Below are 25,265 nucleotides of genomic sequence, written 5' to 3'. Positions count from 1 at the left end.
TTAAGGTTTAAAAACAAACTTTGTAAATAAATTCTGCCAGAACTCCTTCACCTGGAAATCACCTATTAAGTAGCTTTTGTTATCTAATTATTAGTTGGCTTATAATCAATAGATCGACTCTACATCGTATTGATGAGTGAAGCAGAAAGTGCTGAACTTTTAAAATGTCAGGATTTCTTTAGCTCATTTTACAAACGATCAAGCGTTCATTCACTAAAGGAATGCTGTTACTGCATTTTGTGCAATAAAATGTTTTCTTTTGGAAAAAAGTAATTCGGTTTTTTTATCAGCACTTTAAATTCATTTCTAGGGTTGTATAAAAAAGCTTATGTGGTGAAATGAAAAATCTACAGAATTTTCCCATTTGTAATGCAATTCTTAAATCGATTAGTGAAACAGTGGTTGGCTGCAGCCCTAATTAAAATGGTTAAAGTTGCAGTTGGTCGTTCATTTTTTGAGCGCGCTCAGTGGCAGAGGAAGCAGTGATTTATGGGCGGAGGGCTGGGATTGAGGGTCTTTCCCATCTCCGCTGATAAAGTCTCTCATTTTAGCAGCTCCATTGGTGGGGATTCTTTTTTATATATAATTTAGTGAAGCAATCCCCTTATCGTGGTCTCTCAGCGTGTGAAGAGAGTGCTTATCTGCACGAGCCAGCAGACTGAAGCCAGTTCCCCCAGGAATGATCCCCAGACAAAGAGCCCTGGGGACTCCCGGCCTCCGGCCAGCCACCGCCGAGCCGCCATCAATAACCCGCCGCCGTCTTTTCTGCGCCTCGGCCCGGCCTTCCGAGCGGCGGCCGGACAAAGAGAGAGGAATGGCTCCGTTTTATTACTTGCTCAGGAACAAAAGCAGCTGGTCGGGTGGTCAACGGAGTCTCTCTTTGAGGGCGAGGTAAACAACGGCCTAATGGTGCGGTAATGGTTCCTGAACATATTTGAGCGCTGGAGTGAATGGGCCGGCAGCGATAATGTGGGAATTAACAGGCTGTTTAAACCCGACCGGGTCCGACTCTGGATTCAGCTGGAAAGGTCACGCCGCCGTTATCGCTCATCGCAGATGGCAATTAAACCGTCACCTGTGTGTTTTCAAGTCTTGGAGGAATACGACCTCCGGGTCGGATTACAGATCAGGACCAAACGAAAGTTAAAGAAACCGAGAAATATGAAGGTACCACTTTAGTTCTCTGCTCTGCTTAGGACAGAGAACCTAACAGTTACACTCAAGTAGTACTGCTTCAACATATTTTTACTCAAATACAATGTATTTGTTAAAAGTACTTAAATCCTGAGTAACTGAGTAATTATAAATCATTTAATATTTTAAAGTTACATCATCAGATAGAACAAAACAAAAGATTAAGTGAAAATTTTGGTATTTTCAGGACCAAAATGACAATTATTTTTATTTATATAAAAACAGGAACATTTTTCCAAATTTATTTCTTTTTATAAAAAAAAAAACTTTAATAAAATCTGCTTTAAAATTTGCTTTTCATTCAGAGTGTAGAAAATCCAGAATTTTTTCTCAAGTAAGCGATATAATAAGTCATAATAATTACTCAAAAGTAAAAAGTACTTTTAGGAGTAAAAACACTCCTAAAAGTAAATTTTTGTCATAGTTACATTTTGTAAATGTAACTAATAATTTTTTATTAGTTACGTTCACATTGCAGATCTTAATGCTTAGTTCCCTTTTTTGTTCAAACTTGTAAATATTGCTGGGTTTCAGACACGTGATCCGGATGACGCACGAAATTCAGATGGCGGGCCGGAAGTGGATTTCTCCGGTTCGAAACAAAGCAAAATTGATCACAACACCAGTACCCTAATGTCCTAAATAGGCTGGAACACACAAGGCATCTCGAAAAAATACTTGTATATTTAGGATATGATTCGTATTATCTTAGTAAAAAAAGACTTGTCTTATAATACTGAGGATTTCTTACATCTGGCGATCAACATAACTAACCATCTGTTGCTGCTGACCTCATATTATATGAACCAGAAGAAAGGTTTCAAAAGTTTTTCAGCCGAATCATTCAGATCCTCCACCAGTTGTGCTCACATTTTAAAAATCCATCTGAACACACTGAAGATTGTGGATGAAACCTGACAAAATGTGGAAAAGATTAGCCAGTGTTGAAGGGCTTCGTTGTGCAAAATGTTACAAATGAAAACGTAAACAATCAAGATGGCGTGCCCTTGAAGGGTTGTGTGCATTGCATCACCAAACTGAACCACCTGACTCCGAGTGCAGACCTGAGTGGGGCGGACGGCGGCCTGCAGGTGCAATCTCTCGGACGTGCAGCAGCACCCATGAATGGGCGATTCAGAGCAAACGGCCCCCATCGGGGCTGTTCTCCAGGCCCTGGGCTAATCCCGCCGCCTAATCGGATTATGTAAATTCCTACTCCACACATAAGGTTTTCTGGAAGGCTGTGTCTTTGAAACAACACTTGAAGGGTGTAAAAAGAAACTGTGACAATTGGTTAAACTGGACTTGTTATTTTATCTGAACGGGGGTTGAAGGAAAAAAAAAAAAGAAGTGCGGAGTGGCGGCTGAGATGGGAGTCAGACTCTGGCCTCCATGTTTCCTCTAATTTATGTGTGGCCCCTTGGAATCGCTCAACAAGATTACCCTAGTCATAACAAAACACATATTGTTCGACTGTCAATCTGCATGTGGTGTTTTTACCTTTTGTGGGCCAATCAGGCTGAGTTTAAAGGCAGAGCTGCAGGTTTTTCTCCTGGTAGGGCGTCCACACCTAATGTCAGAGGAGCAGAAAGGAATCAGTGTCCAGAACAGTAAGAGAACGTTCTGAACGTCTCAGTTTCATCTCAATAGGAGTTTATGACCTTCAGTGGGATCATTCAGGGATTAAACGACACAAACAATCACCTTAAAGGTGGCCTACTTTCAGTCACTTTAAAAGTTGAACACAAAAACCTGATAAAATCATTTAAAACCATCTAAAGTCACGACCTCCACGGAGCAACATCCATAATTCACATCAATTTATTCACAATAACAATAAAGGAGGTGGAGGTGGGGACTGAGCAGCGACCACAATGAAACGCCACCACGACACACGTCACACAATGGGGCCGCCCGGCTATAAAAGGTGGGATGGAGGCGCCGCGTCTCACCCCGGCTCCTCTTCCTCCCTCTCGCTCCACCGGATCCAGTGAGGATGAGGAGGCTCTGCTGAGCGCAGCCTCAACCAGGGACTCCCAGACCTGCGGACGAAAGCCCTGCCTCCTGATTTCTGCACATTTCTACACAAACAGGTCAGATATTTCATATTTGCTTTGTTTATAGATGTCATTTATAAGAAATAGTGGGAGAAAATTATATTTGCTTTTTTGAAAATGTACCTTTTTCAGCAAGAAAGCCTGCTGAAAATAAAAAAATGAAACACTTTCACTTAATATTTCTCACTAAATGATCATGAATAATGATTTGAAAAAAATCATATTCTGCAAAAGCTTACACATAGATCAGGGCTGAACATTGAACAAAAATGCTATTTTCAAAGATAAAAATATAAAATATGCTTCTTTTTTAAATTGAATTCATATTTATAGCCAAGATTTAGTTTAAAATTTCTCTATATTTTTAGATTAATTTGATTACTTTCATCAAATTGTCTTGTAAAGTGCATTTGTTCAGACCTAAATACTTAACATAATTTCAATTAACTTGTATATTAAACTGAATTGAAATTACATTGAATGTATTTACATAAATTTAAAGAAAATTTTACCTAAAGGTGCTTTGTATAAAAACTGGACACATGATACAGAAATACACAATAAATTATTATCAACTTTTATTTAACCAGGATTTTAAAAACTCCTTGAGATTAAAAATCTATTTAATTATTCTCGTACAAGAGTCGTGACGGCAGAACTGATACAAGAAGTCAATCAACAACAAAACTGTCTAAAATTAAAAATTCAGGTCGTAAATCAGCTATAAAGCAATGACACACACTGTTTCTGCAACATTTCCTAAAATTGCTTAAAAAGAATAAAATAATCCTTCAACTGAAATTCGTTCTTAATATGATTCAATGTTGCAAAATCTAATTTGTACCAACAGAAACCAAACATGCAAACAGAAAACAGTCACATTCTAGTCTGATACTAAATTTAAAGCCACTGTAAAGCTGCAAGAACACAAAGTCTTACTGAGTATTTTCAGTCTGGTTTCTACAAATAACTTGAAATAAATTGGTTCAGAAACCAATATCTGGTGGAATAACTGGGAGGTTTTTAATGGGATTCAGTGCAGTGGGCTCTTCATTTAGTCCAGAGCTGTATATTTGGTAAGATTAAAGTTATCTTTACAAAAAGCATAAATATTGCATCAATCCCCCCTACAATCTGAAACAGATGAATAAACTGTGTTCAAAAGCTTAATCCAATCCCATTTACCTTCCAGCATCATGACCAGGAAGGTGTTCACCAACACCAGGGAGCGCTGGCGCCAGCACAACGTCAACACGGCCTTCGCAGAGCTGCGTAAGCTCATCCCCACCCATCCTCCGGAGAAGAAGCTGAGCAAGAACGAGATCCTGCGCCTGGCCATGCGCTACATCAACTTCCTGGTGCAGCTGCTGGAGAGCCAGAGCGGCCAGCCGGCCGGCCACTCCTCCACCGCCCTGCTCAGCTTCCTGAAGGGCAACATGGAGCGGCTGCACTCGCCTCCCCAAACCTGGACCGCCAACAGCGACACCGAGGCGCCGTCGCCCGGATCCAGGAGTGACAGCTCCGAGGCCTGGTAGACGAGAAGAACATGGACGACTTTTCAAACTGTTTTTTTTAAATGGGGGAATAAAAACTTGTTTGTGTTGTGGAAGATGAGAAGAGTCCCTCCAGCGATGCTGATTATTTATAAAATATAATTTCCAGGAGTAATTTATACGTTTTCTGCATGGAAGTGTCCCACGTTCCCTTCGTGTCTCCATGTTTGCATCCCTTGTTGCTGGAACTGATTTAATTTTGCAAAAATTCCTTGTTTTCCAATGAGGAAAATGGAGGATTATGGATTTTCTGATTCTGATTTAGATTAAATGAGCAATAGGTGAAGACTCAGATACATCTCCAGACAGCAAAAGAGCACTTTTTGTTTTATTTCCTTTAAAATACAACAACTCAATCAACAACAGAGCACTAGGGCCATGAAAATAAAAAATTACAAGACTAAAGTCAATGTAATGCTGGAATAATCACTATTATATGAGAATAGCTAATATTTTGAGAATAAAGGGAAAATATTGAAAATAAATTCAAAATAATATGAGAATAAAGTTGTGAATTACCAGAATAAAGTCACAATATGACTTTGTTCGAGACTTTGTTTTAATTATCACTATTTTATTATTTTGATTATTCTCGTACAACTTTACTCTCATAATATTAGGACTTTATTCTCTGAATTTCATTTCATCATTTCTTAGCCCTAATAACTTGTCTGACCTTTTTCCATTTATCGAGTTTCTGAGGCTTCAGATAAACCAGATTCCCTGTTTTTCTTCCTCTTTCTCAAAACTCAGCAACTGATTTCTGATGTTTGGATGAAACTGACAATCTGCTTTCAGTCATTGCTCACAAACATTAGATTTCAAAGGAATTTTGGGGTTTTTGTATTAATTGTTTTGTAAATACGCATGTGATATGATGGCCAAAGATAATGAACTGATTGTTAACTGTGACGAGTGTGTAAATTATCAATCTTATATGTCATTGCTAATTTATTTTTGCTTCACTGGTGGACACATAGTATCTTATTTATTTTAACTATTTATTCAATAAAGGATTTGTTAATTATTTGGGTGTTTGTCTTTTTGCTTTTTGTGAAATATTCTCACAGAAACACAGTAAATGACAGAAGTACTGACCCAGTTTTTATTACATTCAAGACTTTAAGGCTATAAATGTCCAGACATTTTCTCACATTTCTAAATAACATTCTAGGTATTTGAGTTCAAAGTTTTCACCTCAAGCGTCAATTAGAAATACGGTTAAATTATCTAAATGTCCCACAATAATGAAACAAAACATTAAGAAATGGTTTCTGATATTAAGCTCTGAGTCATTTCTCTGCTCTTGGTGCAAGTCGATCTGAAATAGACTCCTAATCGAAATGTAAATTTCTAATTTTTTGTAAAGCCTGGCAGTTATTATATAAATTACGATTAAACATTCATCCTACTTCAATACAGTTGTAGAAAATATTTTTTCCCCTTCTTAGTTTGTTTTCTGCAACTAACCAGAAATAAAGAAACTATGAAGGTAATTTCCAGAATTTTCAAAAAGCAAAACCACTTGAATTTCAGGATCACAGCCATTTTTCAAGATGGCTGCCAGTTTGACTGCATATATTGTCACACTTTGGTAACTGAAGCAAAGAGGAAAAGCTGCTGCTTTGTGTCATCAAGGCTCAGAGGTTTGTTCCTCTGCAGCCATGTGGACACAAGCCTGACCTTTGCCCTTCGTCCACTGACCAGAGGCCTGACAGAGAAACGGCTCGATGTGCCCGCTTAACTTGTAACCCCGGAGGTCAGAGGTCGCTCCGAAGTCAGACGCTGTCCAGTTGGTCGTTGTGCAGACGGCGTTCCTGGAGAGACGATGTCATAAACGCAGAGAGCAAACAAAAGAATTCCTGGAAGAAAAACAGAAACAAAAGTCATTTAGACAGGATGATGTAAATGTAGAGATAAAACAATGAACCTATCAGTTGGATGGATGGATATTGACCCGTTCAATGGATATTGACTGTTTGGATGGATATTTAATCCACATTACAGAAACTACATTTCCAGGTTTTTCCAGGCTGCCTTTACAGAAAAGTGAAAAATTTCCATAATGAAAATGAAAACCTGCTTCCTCAGACATCTGTGATTTTCTGAGTTCCTCTCTTGTTTACGGCTGAACTGACGACAGCAGTCGGTTCATTTCAGCCTCCCGGCGAACATTTAGTTGCTTAAACATCTTTTGTGGCCGATCCTCAGACAAAACATGGCGGTTAACTGAGCTGAAGAGTAAACACTACTCTGACTCCAACCGCTTCAACCGGGGGAGTCAAACTGACTAAACGAAGCCGAGCCCAGCTGGACTCAACGACTGGAGAGAAATGACAGCTGATCCTTTGTCACACTGGAAAAACACAAAATATTGCCAAGTATTTATGGTAAAATAAGTAAAAATATATACATATTTTTACTTGAAATCAAGAGCACTGATTTCAAGTGCTCTTGAAATCAGACAAAACTAAATTACAAGTAACTTTTCAGCAAGACATAGAAGCTTGTTTTAAGTGAGTAATTCCTTAATATTGATGAAAAACTACTGGTTTACTTAGCTCACTCTATAAAGTGAAGTGATTTAAAAATACTGCTATTTCAGCAATAATATAGATTTATTATTGCTTCTACTTCTTGCTGAAATAGAAGCTTGTAAGTTAGTTTAGTCTTTTTTAAGATATTATCACTAGAAACTAAACTTAAAAATACTTGGTAAGATCTTGTGTTTTTACAGTGCAGACCTGAAAAATAAATAAAATCATGTAACACAGACTATTACACAAGTATTTTTGGCCAGGTTTCCAGTGCAAATATTTTAGTACAGTAGAAATAAAACTAAACAAACTTATAAGTGACTTTTCAGGAACATTTTAAGTCAATAATCCCTTAATACTGATGAATAATGTACTGGTTGTGTTGGTAGATTATTTTTAATTTAAACATGGTGAAAATGTTTGGTTATGAGTTAACTCGACATTTTTCATCAATACTGAGGAATAATTGACCTAAAACAAGCTCCTATTTATTGCTGAAAAGTTGCTTCCAAGTAAGTTTTGTCTCATTTTTAGTGAACTAAGATATTTTCACTATAAACTAGACAAAAATACTTGGTAGGATTTTGTGTTTTTGCAGTGATAAGCTTTGCAGTTTCTTTGAAAATTGGAATATTAGCTGGAAATGCTGTCATAACAACACTTTATTTACAGATTCCTCCGAACATTACGGTTTTTCTGCACAGACAGGAAAAACCTGATGTGTAAATAAAAAAACATAACAAATCTGCATGCCTCTCACTCCCTCCGCATCTTCCTGATTGACTATTCCTTCGTGAGCATGCGGGTAATCATCTATTGAGAGCACATTTCCTTATCAGTGTCTGGCATGCTGTCTGAATCCGTTATCACAATGGAGCAGATCGGCGCAGGCAGCCCCACGCTCTCCCGGCTCCATAAAGAGAGCGTTTCTGGAGCTGGGCGCCAGCCGATAGGCCCTGAGCTCTTTATCCCCTTAAAGCCAATTCACCCTTTGCATGTTTAAATATCTCAGCTCAACCCCTGCCCTTCCTCTCCCATCTCGGCACTCGAGCCGCTCTCCTCCCCCTCCTCCCAATCTCAGCGGGTCCGAGGCTGAACCGCGGCTGTAATCGACCTGCGACGTGGGAGCGGAAGATGCAGGTGCAAGGGCTGCGTGTCCGCTGCCAGAGGAGGGGAGTCCTCCATTGTTGGGCTGGACAGCACCCTCTCTCTTCTGGAGCACCCTGTGAAGGAAACAGGGGGCACACAGAGACAATCACGCATCCTAATCTGATTATGCAAATGTCTACTTCAAAAGGCAACACTCTGTAACCCTCAGCAAGTGGTGCAAAGGAGGCAGAGGAAGCAGCAGGAATGTGAGCAAATGCATGGTAAATTCCTATGAAAATGAAATTAAAATAAATCAGAAATCAAGATATTTTGCTGTTTTCATCTCAGGTTGCTGTGTCCCACCAGGGGGAGGTGTAGGAATGAGAACGGAAGATATTCGCGGTGTGAATGGATGCTGACTCGCTCAACAGGGATTGAATTCAGTATTCAAATAGCCATTGTTTTTCCAGCCGCCCCTGAATCCAGCGTCATAAGGGAATCTACAATTTTAATGAGGGGGATGAAGTGCACAGCTTTTTTTCTAAAACAAAATAGAAACTTTAAAACCTTTGCTTTTTGTTGTGTCCGCTATATCAGGAACACCCACCAGTGCCTGTGAGTTGATGGGAAAGGTGGATATCTGGCTGCTGAGAACCTACTGGGATTTAGATTTTCCTCGTCCACTCTTCCCCAACTTTAAGTTTGTTGGAGGGATTCACTGCAAACCAGCTAAGCCATTACAAAAGGTGGGGTTATAATCCACCAATTCAAACGTTACCTTAAGTTTTGAAATAATCACAACCAAAATACAGAATAAAAGCCAACTAACTGGCCTATTGACTGAAAAATTTAGTTATTTTGCAGAAAATGGAAACGTTTGTCCAGAGCGCTGGAGATGCTGGGATTGTTGTTTTCTCTTTAGGATCAATGATCAAGAACCTCACCACAGAGAAAGCGAACATGATCACCTCAGTGCTCGCTCAACTTCCACAAAAGGTAAAAAAAAATTTTTACCTTTGTTGCTTTGTTGCAGTGAATCAGTAGGTTGGAATCAAAACATTTGCGTTTCTCTCTCGCTTTTTTGAAACGTGTAACTAAAAGTTACACGTATACAATTAAGTTCGGAAATATATTGAAGTAAAAGTGAAAGTTATCAAAAATTTTCTTACTTGAGGAAAGTATAATGTACTCCAAAATATACTTAGGTAAAGTAGTGAAGTATTTTTACTTCGTTACTATACAACACTGCTCCTAGTCCGTCTTGGGGATGGAACAGTCATTTGGATGTTTAGAAATGTCCAAATGACTGTTTAAAATGATGGATTATTTATAAAAAGAAAAGAAAAATAATTTATTACTGAAAGTCTTAGAAATCCTCAAATATTTATTCCAAGATTTGATCTGAACTGTCTTGATGGCATCAGTGTCCTCATGAAAGCTTTAGCTGGTTTGCAGTGAATCCCTCCAACAAAGCGACAGTAAAGAAGTTAACGTCACACTATAACCACCGTGCGTTTCCTTCGTCATTGTTTCATCTTTTTCAGCAACTCTCTGCTGGTGCATCTTGGGTTTCCGCCTCCTCTTTGGCTCTAATCTGAAACAGTCAAACTGAGTAAACACTTCTGACTGGAGGGCAAGTCCGAGGATGAAAACATTCATTGAACACCCTGAAGACTTACAATGCTGCTCACCTAATCCAGGCTGAAGATTCCCACAGCTGTGCTGAGATACAGCGGTGTGACACCTCTCATTGGCAACACCGATATAAAAGACTCTTCTTCTAGTTAGAACAAACACTGAGCGCTGGCAGATATGGTTGCCTCTGACCGACACTGGATTATGATTTTCCAATATTATTCAGTTAGAAATTGAAAACACTCACCTACTCACGGTGCTATGTATTTGCCTTTTATTTACAACAGTTTTTATGGAGTGAGCCTATTATCTTGCTTAATTTGTACAAAGCACAGAAGGTCAAAGTTCATTTAGTTAATCAGTACCTTTAAGATACAGCTGTTACAAAGACCGCAGCTGGTTTATTTACACACACAGCCTCCATGGAGCTGCGTCTCTCTGTCTGCGTCCTGCTGCTACTTTGTGATGCAGAAAACTCAAATGGTGGTACACTGAGGCCAGCCACTGGATGAACATGAAATCGGTACTGGAAACACTGGTGGACAGAGGACACCAGGTGACGGTTCTGATCCCGAGCGCGTCGATGTTCATGAACAGCAGCGAACCGTCTCGCTTCCAGTACGAACCTTTTGACGTCGATGTCTCAGTAGAAGATTTAGAAAAGAATTTTGAAGACATTATTCACTTCTCCATATATGAGATGGAGTTCAAGAACTCCTTTGAGATTTATACACATTTTTTAGATTTAATGAAGAAAAACATACAGCTTTCTCTTAAATTCTTAGATGGGGTTGTGAAATCAGAAACCATCATGACGAAGCTGAAGGAGGGAAACTACGATGTGTTATTTGCTGATGCAATCTACAGCGGAAGTTACCTGACTGCCGATATTTTAAGCATTCCTCTCGTCCTTTCTTTGCGTTTTTCCTCGGCTCATAATGCTGAGAGGATGTGTGGTCAGCTTCCTGCGCCACCGTCCTTCGTTCCGGCTGCTATGAGCAAACTCACAGATAAGATGAACTTCTCAGAGAGACTGTTCACGTCCTCTTCTATGCTCTGCAGGACGTTGTAATAAAACTGTTCATGTTGAAAGATATTGACGAATATTTTTCTGAAATCAAAGGTGAGAAACCCATTTGTAATTCCAGACTATTCGTTTTGAAAAAAAATTGAAAACTTAAAAAATCTTTGCCTTTTGTTGTGTCTACTGTATCAGGAACACCCACCAGTGCCTGTGAGTTGGTGGGAAAGGCGGATATCTGGCTGCTGAGAACCTACTGGGATTTTGATTTTCCTCGTCCACTCCTTCCCAACTTTAAGTTTGTTGGAGGGATTCACTGCAAACCAGCTAAACCTTTGCCAGAGGTGTGGTTATAATCCATCAATTCAAAAGTTGCTTAAAGACTTGAACTAAACAACCAGCCAACAGAATACAGAATTTAAATCCTAACTGGCTCAATGACTGAATATATTACTTTTTTACAGGAAATGGAAAAGTTTGTCCAAAGCTCAGGAGATGCTGGTATTGTTGTCTTCTCTTTAGGATCGATGGTCAAGAACGTATCCACAGAAAAGGCGAACATGATCGCCTCAGCGCTCGCTCAGCTTCCACAAAAGGTCAAGAAAATCCACGTAACAATCAAACTCTGCTCAGGGTCAGGAGAGGTAACAAAGTGTCAAGATGATAAAAAAAAAGGATGTAAAAGGTTTCTTACAAGAAACTTCGGCGACAGGAGGTAGAACTCAAACCAATAAACAATCAAAACCAATAAAAGATTTGGTATGCTGGGTAAAAAATACCTACTGAAAATAAAACATTAAATATTTTCAAACTACCACAAAACAAAGCAAACAAAACACAGGGGTGAAGCGCCAACCAACCTGCAACTGATAATGGTTTAAAACTGCAGAAATGTCTGATAATCCAACAGGTTGTAAAGATGATCAGATTAAATAATTTGATTGAACCATTTAGCATAATGGTTCAAAATCTAAATGATCTTCAAAAAGCAATGAATAGAAGTAACAAAGAGTCACCTGTAAAGTCAGTCCAAAACCGCCTGGTGAAAAATTTGCATTTATTTTGTGATCCATTAAGCTTTCAAAGGAGGTGCAGGGCGAAAGTTCCCAATGGTCTGGGTGTGTTGCCATGGTTCAATCTGTGTTTCTGACAAAGTAAACTTTTAAATATGTAGAATATCCCAAAAATCAAGATATGGATGACTTATACTTTGTTTTAAAATAATAATATATCAAATCATAAAACCAGTTTTGACCATTTTTAGGTGCTGTGGAGATACAGTGGCCAGAAACCCCAGACTCTGGGATCAAACACCAGAATATACGACTGGATCCCACAGAACGACCTGCTGGGTGGGTAAATAATAGCATCCATCACATTTTAGCATCATTAATGTTAAAATAAACAATGACAACCGAAACACCCAGAAATGCCCCATTGCAACATTTGTTAACATTGCTAACTTTTTTTCTAAATTCCCTTTTTCTAAAAATTTATTATTTTGATGCATAGAAGTATCTCAGAAGAAATGTAAATATGTGGATTTATGCCTCTAAAAAACAACTTTATGTGAGCCTAACTAGCTTTTCATCCAGCATAATTTATATAAAAATTAACTCCTAATGTTTTCTACCAGGTCATCCTAAAACCAAAGCTTTCATCACTCATGGTGGGACAAACGGGATTTATGAGGCCATCTACCACGGCGTTCCCATGGTGGGAATCCCCATGTTTGGTGACCAGCCAGACAACATGGTGCACATGGAGGCCAAAGGAGCTGCAGTCACTGTTCAATTTAACTTTATAACAAATGAGAGCCTCAGAGATGCCGTAAACATGGTCATCAAAAATAAATCGTAAGTCGTTTTTTTTCCTTATGCGACATTTATCATATGTATGGTAACAAAACATACATTATTTATTCTTGATGGACAAATGTAAGAATTGCCATGGAGTTATGTTGTAAACAGATGTAGCATGTACAACAGGGGTCCGTGGACCATTTATGACCCTTGAAATTATTTTGTGCGGTCCACATTAACAATTTAATAACAGTTGAACTAAATTGTTAATGTGTAACAGTTAAACTGTTAATACAGTTAAATGATTTTCCAGATAATTTTTTCTTTCAATTTTGGGACAAGATGCTCATTAACTTGAGACCTTTGAAAAAAGATACAAAGAATAGTTTTGGACAGAAGAACTTAAGGTAAAGCATAATGTATACAGCTAAGTTATTTATTTTCCCTCGTCATCCACAGGTACAAGGAAAACATGATGCGACTGTCTAGAATCCACCATGACAGACCCATGAGTCCTCGAGACGAGGCGGTCTTTTGGATCGAGTTCACCATGAGGAACAAAGGAGCCAAACACCTGAGGGTCCAGGCCCACGAACTCACCTGGTACCAGTACCACAACCTGGACATCCTAGCCTTGTTCCTTGTTATAGATCTGCTCCTCATCTTCATCCTCTTCAAGAGTTACAGATTCTGTTTCAAGAGATGCTGCAGCAGAAAACAGACAGAGAAAAGCAGAATAACAGACTGAAGCGAGGTACACTGTTCAGGTGCTTTTCTAACATAATAAAGTATTTTGAGGTGTTCATGGAATTGCAGTTTTAAATTTATACAAATTTAACATCAGGATGGAGGACACATAAAAATAAGTATTCTCACGAATTTTTTTGTACTTTTTGTTATTCTCTGTCCAGCATTTCTCAAATTCAGGCCAATTCAAGTATGATTCTGCCACCACTATGTTTCCTGTGATGCCATTGAACCCAACCTAGAATGCCTCTTGACAGCAAACAGGTTTAGATGTCGGGTGCTTTCACACCTGACAGTGCAGTAGACTTGGTTTGACTGGGGACCAAAACTGCAACGTTTGTTAAATTGTCGGCTGCGTCAAATAAACCGAACATTTAAATAAAACCTGTTCCCCACCTTCACCTGTGGTGGCGCTGAACCAGGAAATTCTAACAAAAAGTGAGAATCTCAGAAGAAGACTCAGAGTTCCACTTCCTTCTTCACGAAAGGTAAACAAATGTGAAATGATGTCGCACTTTAGCGATTATAAGAATTTGCTTTTATTGTTAATAAAAGACCACAAGCCATTAACAGTAAAGTCAATTAAATCCTATTTAACTAATCTTTTTTAGTTATTAAAATTATTTGTAGCCAATCCTGGTATATCTTGACTGTCAGTGGCTGTTTTCTTTTGTCATCGACTGATTTGACAATAGACATTTATTAACAAATAAATGTCTAATTTTAGTGTTCCTCAGTATGCGGTTCTTGTTGGGGCACACAGTATTCTTTGAGATTTGATTTGCCTCCTGAAAAAGTAAAATTCGTCAAAAATTATCTTTTTCTTGGATTCCTAGTTGTCTCTCTGATCCCTATATTTTTACTCATCAGGCGAGAATTTTAAGTCTGTTTCTGCCGTGCAAGACTAAGATATTTGTGCAGAATAAAGAAATAGTAGAAATTTCAAGAAAGTGATCATTTTGGAGGTGGAGGGTTAATTCTTTTTATTTAAGAGTCTTGTGAGCGATCATGTCAAAGTCTTCCCAAATGTCAGAGTTTTTCTTCTTGCTGGCTCCATTTCAATAAAGTTTATTTGTGTTGCACGTTTCAGCAGCAATGTGGTTTCAAAGCGCTTGACATAATAAAAAACACAAATATAATGTAAAACCGGAAACAAATATTACATTTTGATGAGTGCCATCAACAAAATCGTTAATATACATGAACTAAAAAAGGTTCCTTTTATTTCAGCCACTGCTGAAGACAAATACTCCTCTGATGAGCGATCAAATACAATAACCCATGAAGCAGCACGGCTCATCATGCTTTTATTTTGAAAACAAACACGCAAATATGAAGCAGTCACGTGACCCTTGAACTGTGAAGCACCGTTTGTTGTCAGTCACGTGGTTTTCAGCAAGACAACACAAGCATCAAAGCTGGGCTTCATCTGACGCCCCCCAGTTTAACCAGTACACGTCCAGCTGCAGATGACCCATCACCACCGCACTACTGAATCCATTGTCACTTTCAAGTTTCAAACGTGATGATTCAACTTAACAAAAACAGCCAGATTTAAAGTTTATGAAATCACTAATCAGTATTTAGAGCCATCATGAAAAAATCTAAAGGATTCTTACTTTATAAATAATCAAAATAATACTATCAGTACAGAGAGGCCTTTGACAAATAATGACTAGTACACTGACGAAACTCTTCTTGTGCATAAAAACTAAACAGTGTATTACAACTAGTTCTAAAAGGTCCAACAAGGGCATTTTTGGGCCAGTTGTTTTTCCAGTAAAAGGATGAAAACTGTGGTTTTCATGTGCATTGCCATCAAATCTTTAAAAAATTCAAGACTCAAAGAGAAAAAAGGTAGACAAATAAGGTTCACTCTAGCTTCCACCACACCTTAAAATTTGACAATCGCACAAAGGTGACGTAAGCCAGATTCAACTTTCTCCTCATTAAACGTCAGCAAAATACACACCTCTTTTCCTTGAATTAGAGGTGTGTCTACAGTTACCTTTGCAGGTATAACTTCTCTTGCTAACAGCTCTCCAGGGCTCAGCCTGTTATCTTGATTACTCAGTGTAAAGAGCAGTGAGTTAAAGTTTGTTTAGTTAATCAGTATCTTTAAGGTACAGCTGTTATAAAGACCGTAGTGGCTGTTTATCTACAGACACACAGCCACCATGGAGCTGCGTCTCTCTGTCTGCGTCCTGCTGCTACTTTGTGCTGCAAAAACATCAAATGGAGGGAAGATTTTGGTGTGGTACACTGAGGCCAGCCACTGGATCAACATGAAGCCGGTACTGGAAACACTGGTGGACAGAGGACACCAGGTGACGGTTCTGATCCCGAGCGCGTCGATGTTCATGAACAGCAGCGAACCGTCTCGCTTCCAGTACGAACCTTTTGATGTCGATCTCTCAGTAAAAGATTTAGAACGGCTTTTTGAAGAGGTTATTCAATTCTTCTTGTACGACATGGATTTCATGAGCCCCTACGAGATTCCTGCAAAATTTGTTGATTTAATGAAGAATAACATGAATGTTTCTGTAAAGTTGTTGGACGGCGTTGTGAAATCAGAAACCATCATGAAGAAGCTGAAGGAGGGAAACTACGATGTGTTATTTGCTGATCCGATCTACCCTGGCTCTGACCTGACTGCAGATATTTTGGGCATTCCTCTTGTTCTTTCTTTGCGTTTCTCCATTGCTCATAATCTTGAGAGGATGTGCGGTCAGCTCCCTGCTCCTCCTTCCTTTGTCCCCGCCGTTATGAGCAAACTCACAGACAAGATGGACTTCTCAGAAAGACTCCACAATGTCCTCTTCTACACATCACAGGACATTTTACTACGACAGTTCATGTGGAAACCTATTGACGAATACTACTCTGAAATCAAAGGTAAACAATCAAACGTCAAAGTTAGTATTCTAAGTTTCCAAAATTAACATGAAAATCTTTTGTTTTTTGTCACTGTATCAGGAACACCCACCAGTGCCTGCGAGCTGGTGGGAAAGGCGGATATCTGGTTGATGAGAACCTACTGGGATTTTGATTTTCCTCGTCCACTCCTTCCCAACTTTAAGTTTGTTGGAGGGATTCACTGCAAACCAGCTAAACCTTTACCAGAGGTGTGGTTATAATCCATCAATTCAAAAGTTGCTTAAAGACTTGAACTAAACAACCAGCCAACAGAATACAGAATTTAAATCCAACTAACTGGCTCAATGACTGAATATATTACTTTTTTACAGGAAATGGAAAAGTTTGTCCAAAGCTCAGGAGATGCTGGTATTGTTGTCTTCTCTTTAGGATCGATGGTCAAGAACGTATCCACAGAAAAGGCGAACATGATCGCCTCAGCGCTCGCTCAGCTTCCACAAAAGGTCAAGAAAATCCAGAAAAAATATTGTGTTTAAGGCGTTGTAGAGTTTATTAAACCAACTTTCAGACATGTATGCTACCCCAAACATTAAGATTTGTATGACTCACTCATTGTGTTTTAAAAACATGAATAGCACATCAAACCACATGACTGAACAGCAATTGTTTAACCATTTTTAGGTGCTGTGGAGATACAGTGGCCAGAAACCCCAGACTCTGGGTTCAAACACCAGAATATACGACTGGATCCCACAAAACGACCTGCTGGGTGGGTAAATAATAGCATCCATCACATTTTAGCATAATTGATATTAAAATAAAAACCATGCTAAATGAGATATACAGAAACACCACACCGCGACAACAACTGTGACTCTGCTAACTCTTGTTCAAATTGTTCAACTGAGAATTTGGCCTTAGTTTCTAATGATACACAAATATATATCTGCATAGCGTCTATGGATAAGACTCATTACTTTGATGCATGCATATAGCTAACAAGAAATGTAAATAAATTGTATAAGCCTAGCTGGCACTTAGTTTGACTTGATCCACCATAATTTTTATGAAAATTAAATATAAACGTTTGATGATGTTGTTTCCCATCAGGTCACCCTAAAACCAAAGCTTTCATCACTCATGGTGGGACAAACGGGATCTATGAGGCCATCTACCACGGCGTTCCCATGGTGGGAATCCCCATGTTTGGTGACCAGCCAGACAACATGGTGCACATGGAGGCCAAAGGAGCTGCAGTCACTGTTCAATTTAACTTTATAACAAATGAGAGCCTCAGAGATGCCGTAAACATGGTCATCAAAAATAAATCGTAAGTCGTTTTCTTTCCAATGACAAATTTTTATATATATTTTCAGTGTATCAAATCAAACGTACATTAACATACAGTTAACATTCAAAGGAAGTATATCATCAATCAAGACAATTTTTAAAGGAAATTCGACCTAAACAGTTTTTTGCACTCAGTCCGTTTAGTCCAGATTTTGGGGGGATTCTGATGGAGAGTGACAACTTTTCAATGACATAAAAGTTGCACATTATGTTTGTCACTGGATAAATCAGTAATAGAAGAATCCAATTTAAATAATTTTCTAGAGATAGCTTTCTTATTTGGAACAAGCAACATATCCAGTATTTTTTCATCTCCATCATTCTAGTTAACATACATCACCCAAGCAGATTGTTTCACATTTGAAGGAAACTTTAGCGAAATTTGCTGAATATCTGCAGTCAAATTTTGTGGTTTATTTTGGGCCCACACTTTAAAAAGCCTAACCCAAAGCCATTTACAAGTTTTATAAAACTTATTAATTATTCCATCATTTGAGTTTGAGTGGACAAATGCAAAAATGGCCATTGAGTTATGGCGGAAAGCAGTTGGATGCATCACAATAGGGGTCTGGACAAGATGTTCTCCAACTTGAGACCTTTTGAAAAAAGAATGCAAATAAATATCTTGGAAAGAAAACTTAAGGTAAAGCATAATGTATACAGACAGCTAAGTTATTTATTTTCCCTTGTCATTCACAGGTACAAGGAAAACATGATGCGACTGTCCAGAATCCACCATGACAGACCCATGAATCCTCGAGACGAGGCGGTCTTCTGGATCGAGTTCACCATGAGGAACAAAGGAGCCAAACACCTGAGGGTCCAGGCCCACGAACTCACCTGGTACCAGTACCACAGCCTGGACGTCCTAGCTTTGTTCCTTGTTATAGATCTGCTCCTCATCTTGATCCTCTTCAAGAGCTGCAGATTCTGTTTCAAGAGATGCTGCAGCAGAAAACCAACAAAGAGAAAAGCAGAATAACAGACTGAAGCGAGGTACACTGTTCAGGTGCTTTTCACACAGAATAAGAATCTATTTTGTGGTTTTAAAATGTACACATTTACACAATAGCAAAAAAAAAAAAACAGGACTGAAGAGAAATTAGTGTTTAACAGTATAATTTTTTAGTAGTTTTTTTTTATTTATCTCCTTAGTCCATTTCTCAAATTCTGAGCGGCTTTCCAGGTCCTGAAAAAATGACCAAAGTATGACACTGCCACTACCATGCATCAACATGGCACCACTGTGAAAAATCTAGAATGCCTCTAGAAAGAAAACCAATTTATGGACTGGCTTCTCTTAAGAGCCAGCGCTTAAACCATGAACTATTTTCCCAATCACATTTTCACTCTGTCATACTAAATTATGTATTAAATGCTATTTTTCTTTATCAATTATGTATACAAATATTGTACTATTATGTGTAAACTAAACCCATGTTTTTAGTGTACTTTGCTTTCGTTCTGTACTGTACAACAAGACAAAGTTTCAACAAAGCTGTAAAAATTTGGAACAAACTTCCAGAAAACTAAAACAGCGGAAACCCTGACTTCCTTTAAATCTCAACTAAAAACGCACCTGTTTAGAATTGTATTTGAAACGTAATATGGAACAATGTATTGTTTATTCTATGTTGCATGACTTTGTGTTTATGATTTAAAGCACTTTGAAACGCCTTACTGCTGAAATGTGCGATACAAATAAAATTTGATTTTGATTTAAAAAGAGGCTGCATTTATTAACATCAAGCAAAAATCATGATGGACAAAGAACTCTGCAGCTGAAGAAGAGCCGGCCACAGAACCGAAGACTGTCCTGCAGAACCGAATTGGTCCTGCATGGGGACCAATCCGCCAGCCCCACAACATATGGCTTCAAATCACACTTCTCTTGTCAGCTGCTGTTCAGACCCCAAAGACAAAGGCAAAGACCAGGGCAAATATGAAGTTCAAGACAAAGACCAAGGCAAAATAAAGACCCAAGTCCTGTGTGACCTCACCATCCATGGAGAGACGAAAGCTCATCACACCAACAGAGATCCCTGCCTTCATCGATCCTCCTGCTGTAACACTTTCTTCATCATCAGGGTTCAAAAATCCTGTGCTCCGTCCAACTCTCTCAAAGGTTCCCTTTTTAATTCGCAGTGTCAGCATTGGGGAAAGACAGGCGAGATGATTGATTTTACATATTTGATTATTACTGTGAATGAATTAAGCTCTACTGACCCTTGCAAAAATGCTTTACTAATAAAATATTTAGCATAAAGAAAATCTAAAAGATGTTGTGGACATTCAATTAATGAGTCACCACAAAGTTCTTTGGTCGTAAAATAGCTATGATGTTTGATTCTGGGGAGGAAAAGGTGATTCTACAGGTTGCTCTTAGCCAAAAACAACATCCTTGGGACTCACCCAAGACACTGAAAAAACCTGGTTCAGTCACAACTGCAAGTTGTAATAAAGAGACAGCACGACCGTTAACAGATGTGCTCTGTGAATGGTCTGCAGGCTGCTCAGTCTAGCTAATTCACAGGGGGAAGAGGGATGAGGTATCTGAATGGAGGTCGTAAGAAGTCTTTCTCAACACCAGCTAAACATAGTTTACTTCAATTCTGGACAGGGGTAAATCCCAGCAGATTTAAGAAACTCATTTCACCCATTAGAGAGCTGGTAGGACATCTCCCCTCTCAGAAGAGGAAGTAGAGACTGAAGTGGGTGAAGGGGTTGTTGCACAACAGCAATATTATACCACAAAATGAATTTGTGGTATAATACAGACATTTGTCTGTAATGGTGCATTGCAAAGCATTTGTGCTAGGGGCAGCCAAAAGCCTGGGTGAGTCTACATAAAGACATAAAGTTATCTTTGCAGTTGTTAACCTTTTGCCTAACTAAGAACTTTCCAGGGGTGAACTGTTATCATGCATTATTCTGTACAACGAGCAGAAAGTCAAAGTTCATTTAGTTAATCAGTATCTTTAAGGTACAGCTGTTATAAAAACCGCAGCTGGTTTATCTACAGACACACAGCCACCATGGAGCTGCGTCTCTCTGTCTGCGTCCTGCTGCTACTTTGTGCTGCAAAAACATCAAATGGAGGGAAGATTTTGGTGTGGTACACTGAGGCCAGTCACTGGCTCAACATGAAGCCGGTACTGGAGACACTGGTGGACAGAGGACACCAGGTGACGGTCCTGGTCCCAAGCGCGTCGATGTTCATGAACAGCAGCGAACCGTCTCGCTTCCAGTACGAACCTTTTGACGTTGACTTTCAGTGAAAGATATAGAAAAGTGTTTTGATGATCTTCTTCACTTCGCCATTTATGAGATGGATTTTATGAACCCCATTCAGATTTACATGAAATTTATAGATTTAACAAAGAAACAACATGAAAATTTCTTTAAAGTTTTTGGATGGCGTGTTGAAATCAGAAAACATCATGAAGAAGCTGAAGGAGGGAAACTACGATGTGCTATTTGCTGATCCGATCTACCCTGGCTACGACCTGACAGCAGACATCCTGGGAATTCCTTTTGTTCTTTCTTTGCGTTTTTCCTTGGCTCATCACTGGGAGAGGATGTGTGGTCAGCTTCCTGCTCCACCGTCCTTTGTTCCAGCTGCTATGAGCAAACTCACAGACAAGATGGACTTCTCAAAGAGACTGTTCAACTTCCTCTTCTATGCTCTGCAGGACGTTGTAATAAACCAGTTCATGTTGAAAGATATTGACAAATATTACTCTGAAATCAAAGGTAAGAAACCCATTAGTATTTTTGAATATTCAAATTTTTCTAAGTTACCATAAAAGCTTAAAAATCTTTTCCTTATTGTTATGTGTCCACTATAAAAGGAACACCCATTACCCACTGCAAGATGCTGGGAAAGGCGGATATCTGGCTGCTGAGAACCTACTGGGATTTTGATTTTCCTCGTCCACTCCTCCCCAACTTTAAATTTGTTGGAGGGATTCACTGCAAACCAGCTAAAGCTTTACCAAAGGTGGATTAAATCCACCAATTCAAATAATCAGTCAACAAAATTCTGAATTTAAAACCAACTAACTGGCTCAATGACGAAAAATATGACTATTTTGCAGGAAATGGAAAAGTTTGTCCAAAGCTCAGGAGATGCTGGGATTGTTGTCTTCTCTTTAGGATCAATGGTTAAGAACCTCACTACAGCAAAAGCGAACATGATCGCCTCAGCACTCGCTCAGCTTCCACAAAAGGTCAAGAAAATCCAGATAAATGATTGTGTGTTGAAGTCTTGTAGCGTTTATTAGCCAACTTTGAACTATGTAAGTCAGGGGTTTTCAAAGTGATGGAGGGTTGATGTCCCATTCATCCATGTTTCACTGATTTTATGGGGTTTATCTGCCTTAGCTATGCATAGCACCTCATGATGCGTCAGCTGCCTTGTCATTTAGTGTTAAGAGTATTACCTGCTTTCTTCGGTGGTTGCAGTTTCTCTTAATATCCTGTCAAAACGTTCCCAGGGTTTGGCAGACCACACTGTCAGTGGAGCATCTTCAGATCCAACCCCAACCTGAACAATCAAGTTCAAAGTTCCTTTTATTTTGCTTAGCCCACATTCTTTCTCCTTACTGATCACAGCTTTAGGTCTTAAAGAGCTATACATGTTTTCTCTTCAAAGCATAGGCTAAATAGGTGAAGTTGGCTAAATGACTGCACTTACTTGTTCTGGTTTTTGTTTCCCCTCCATTGACTCCTGCTGAAGAGCTCTGGCGCCCTCTAGAGGCACCAGAACATCTAAAAGCTGTGATGTTGGTTCTCCCAGACATCAAGATTTGTTGTGTTGCTAGCATCAAAAGTCAGGGAAGGGAAGTCTGAGTCAGCAGCATGTGGCAGACCTGCAAATAGCACTACTGACTAAAAATTGCATATACATAATATAAAAGAAACAAAACAGCTAAGAATACTTCTGACCAAAATTTGATACTGTTTAAAAAAACATCCTGTAGCCATTGCTTAACCCACTACAAAACACTTGTTTGACCCTTTTTAGGTGCTGTGGAGATACAGTGGCCAGAAACCCCAGACTCTGGGTTCAAACACCAGAATACGACTGGATCCCACAGAACGACCTGCTGGGTGGGTAAATAATAGCATCAACAACACTGTATAATAATTTAAGCTAAAATTAAAATAAATGAGATACAGAAAAACTACACGGCAAGTCCAGTTGTGACACTGCTAACTAGATTAGTTTCTAAATGGTCCAAAAGAAAATATTTTTCCATAAGATTATGAATTATGGAATATTAATTTTTTTTGATAAATAGAAGTACCTCAGAAAAAAACGCAAGTATGTGTAGTTACTCTGTTATTTATAAAATATGCTTCATACAATCCTAACTTGTTTTTTGTTTGATTTGATACAGCGCCGCTTTCAAGATAATTAATAATGGATGTTTGATAACATTGTTTTCAGGTCACCCTAAAACAAAAGTTTTCATCACTCATGGTGGAGCAAACGGGATCTATGAGGCCATCTACCACGGCGTTCCCATGGTGGGAATCCCCATGTTTGGTGACCAGCCAGACAACATGGTGCACATGGAGGCCAAAGGAGCTGCAGTCACTGTTCAATTTAACTTTCTGACAATTGAGAGCCTCAGAGATGCCGTAAACATGGTCATCAAAAATAAATCGTAAGTCGTTTTCTTTCCAATGACAAATTTTTATATATATTTTCAGTGTATCAAATCAAACGTACATTAACATACAGTTAACATTCAAAGGAAGTATATCATCAATCAAGACAATTTTTAAAGGAAATTCGACCTAAACAGTTTTTTGCACTCAGTCCGTTTAGTCCAGATTTTGGGGGGATTCTGATGGAGAGTGACAACTTTTCAATGACATAAAAGTTGCACATTGTTTGTCACTGGATAAATCAGTAATAGAAGAATCCAATTTAAATAATTTTCTAGAGAGCTTTCTTATTGGAACAAGCAACATAATTTTTCATCTATCATAGTTAACATACATCACCCAAGCAGATTGTTTCACATTTGAAGGAAACTTTAGCGAAATTTGCTGAATATCTGCAGTCAAATTTTGTGGTTTATTTTGGGCCCACACTTTAAAAAGCCTAACCAAAGCCATTTACAAGTTTTATAAAACTTATTAATTATTCCATCATTTGAGTTTGAGTGGACAAATGCAAAAATGGCCATTGAGTTATGGCGGAAAGCAGTTGGATGCATCACAATAGGGGTCTGGACAAGATGTTCTCCAACTTGAGACCTTTTGAAAAAAGAATGCAAATAAATATCTTGGAAAGAAAACTTAAGGTAAAGCATAATGTATACAGACAGCTAAGTTATTTATTTTCCCTTGTCATTCACAGGTACAAGGAAAACATGATGCGACTGTCCAGAATCCACCATGACAGACCCATGAATCCTCGAGACGAGGCGGTCTTCTGGATCGAGTTCACCATGAGGAACAAAGGAGCCAAACACCTGAGGGTCCAGGCCCACGAACTCACCTGGTACCAGTACCACAGCCTGGACGTCCTAGCTTTGTTCCTTGTTATAGATCTGCTCCTCATCTTCATCCTCTTCAAGAGCTGCAGATTCTGTTTCAAGAGATGCTGCAGCAGAAAACCGACAAAGAGAAAAGCAGAATAACAGACTGAAGCGAGGTACACTGTTCAGGTGCTTTTCTAACATAATAAGAATCTATTTTGTGGTTTTAAAATGTACACATTTACACAATAGCAAAAAAAAAAACAGGACTGAAGAGAAATTAGTGTTTAACAGTATAATTTTTTAGTAGTTTTTGTATTTATCTCCTTAGTCCATTTCTCAAATTCTGAGCAGCTTTCCAGGTCCTGAAAAAATGACCAAAGTATGACACTGCCACTACCATGCATCAACATGGCACCACTGTGAAAAATCTAGAATGCCTCTAGAAAGAAAACCGATTTATGGACTGGCTTCTCTTAAGAGCCAGCGCTTAAACCATGAACTATTTTCCCAATCACATTTTCACTCTGTCATACTAAATTATGTATTAAATGCTATTTTTCTTTATCAATTATGTATACAAATATTGTACTATTATGTGTAAACTAAACCCATGTTTTTAGTGTACTTTGCTTTCGTTCTGTACTGTACAACAAGACAAAGTTTCAACAAAGCTGTAAAAATTTGGAACAAACTTCCAGAAAACTAAAACAGCGGAAACCCTGACTTCCTTTAAATCTCAACTAAAAACGCACCTGTTTAGAATTGTATTTGAAACGTAATATGGAACAATGTATTGTTTATTCTATGTTGCATGACTTTGTGTTTATGATTTAAAGCACTTTGAAACGCCTTACTGCTGAAATGTGCGATACAAATAAAATTTGATTTTGATTTAAAAAGAGGCTG

At 38.7% G+C, this 25,265-nt stretch overlaps 1 protein-coding gene, 1 long non-coding RNA gene and 2 pseudogenes across 2 annotated transcripts; 3 read left to right on the top strand and 1 right to left on the bottom strand.

Moving 5' to 3' along the window:
- Positions 1–3,066: 3,066 nt before the first annotated feature.
- Positions 3,067–5,831, top strand: tal2 (T-cell acute lymphocytic leukemia 2). Its single transcript, XM_055039252.1, has 2 exons — positions 3,067–3,287; positions 4,444–5,831. Exons 1-2 carry the CDS (start codon positions 3,127–3,129, stop codon positions 4,784–4,786), a joined length of 504 nt encoding a protein of 167 aa, XP_054895227.1. The 5' UTR covers positions 3,067–3,126; the 3' UTR covers positions 4,787–5,831.
- On the bottom strand, positions 4,691–10,635 carry LOC129365781 (uncharacterized). The gene is made up of 3 exons (XR_008606553.1): positions 10,313–10,635; positions 6,509–6,666; positions 4,691–4,779 (listed from the first exon to the last, which is right to left on the bottom strand). It is a non-coding gene; the product is annotated as an uncharacterized LOC129365781 (long non-coding RNA).
- On the top strand, positions 10,482–15,512 carry LOC129365777 (UDP-glucuronosyltransferase 2A2-like; annotated as a pseudogene).
- Positions 15,513–15,664: 152 nt separating this feature from the next.
- On the top strand, positions 15,665–25,258 carry LOC129366025 (uncharacterized; annotated as a pseudogene).
- The last annotated feature ends 7 nt before the right edge of the window (positions 25,259–25,265 follow it).

This window comes from Poeciliopsis prolifica, unplaced genomic scaffold (assembly GCF_027474105.1).
Source record: "Poeciliopsis prolifica strain line A6 unplaced genomic scaffold, Auburn_PproV2 SCAFFOLD014, whole genome shotgun sequence".
Taxonomy (NCBI): domain Eukaryota; kingdom Metazoa; phylum Chordata; class Actinopteri; order Cyprinodontiformes; family Poeciliidae; genus Poeciliopsis; species Poeciliopsis prolifica.
This window is presented reverse-complemented; position numbering and strand designations above follow the sequence as displayed.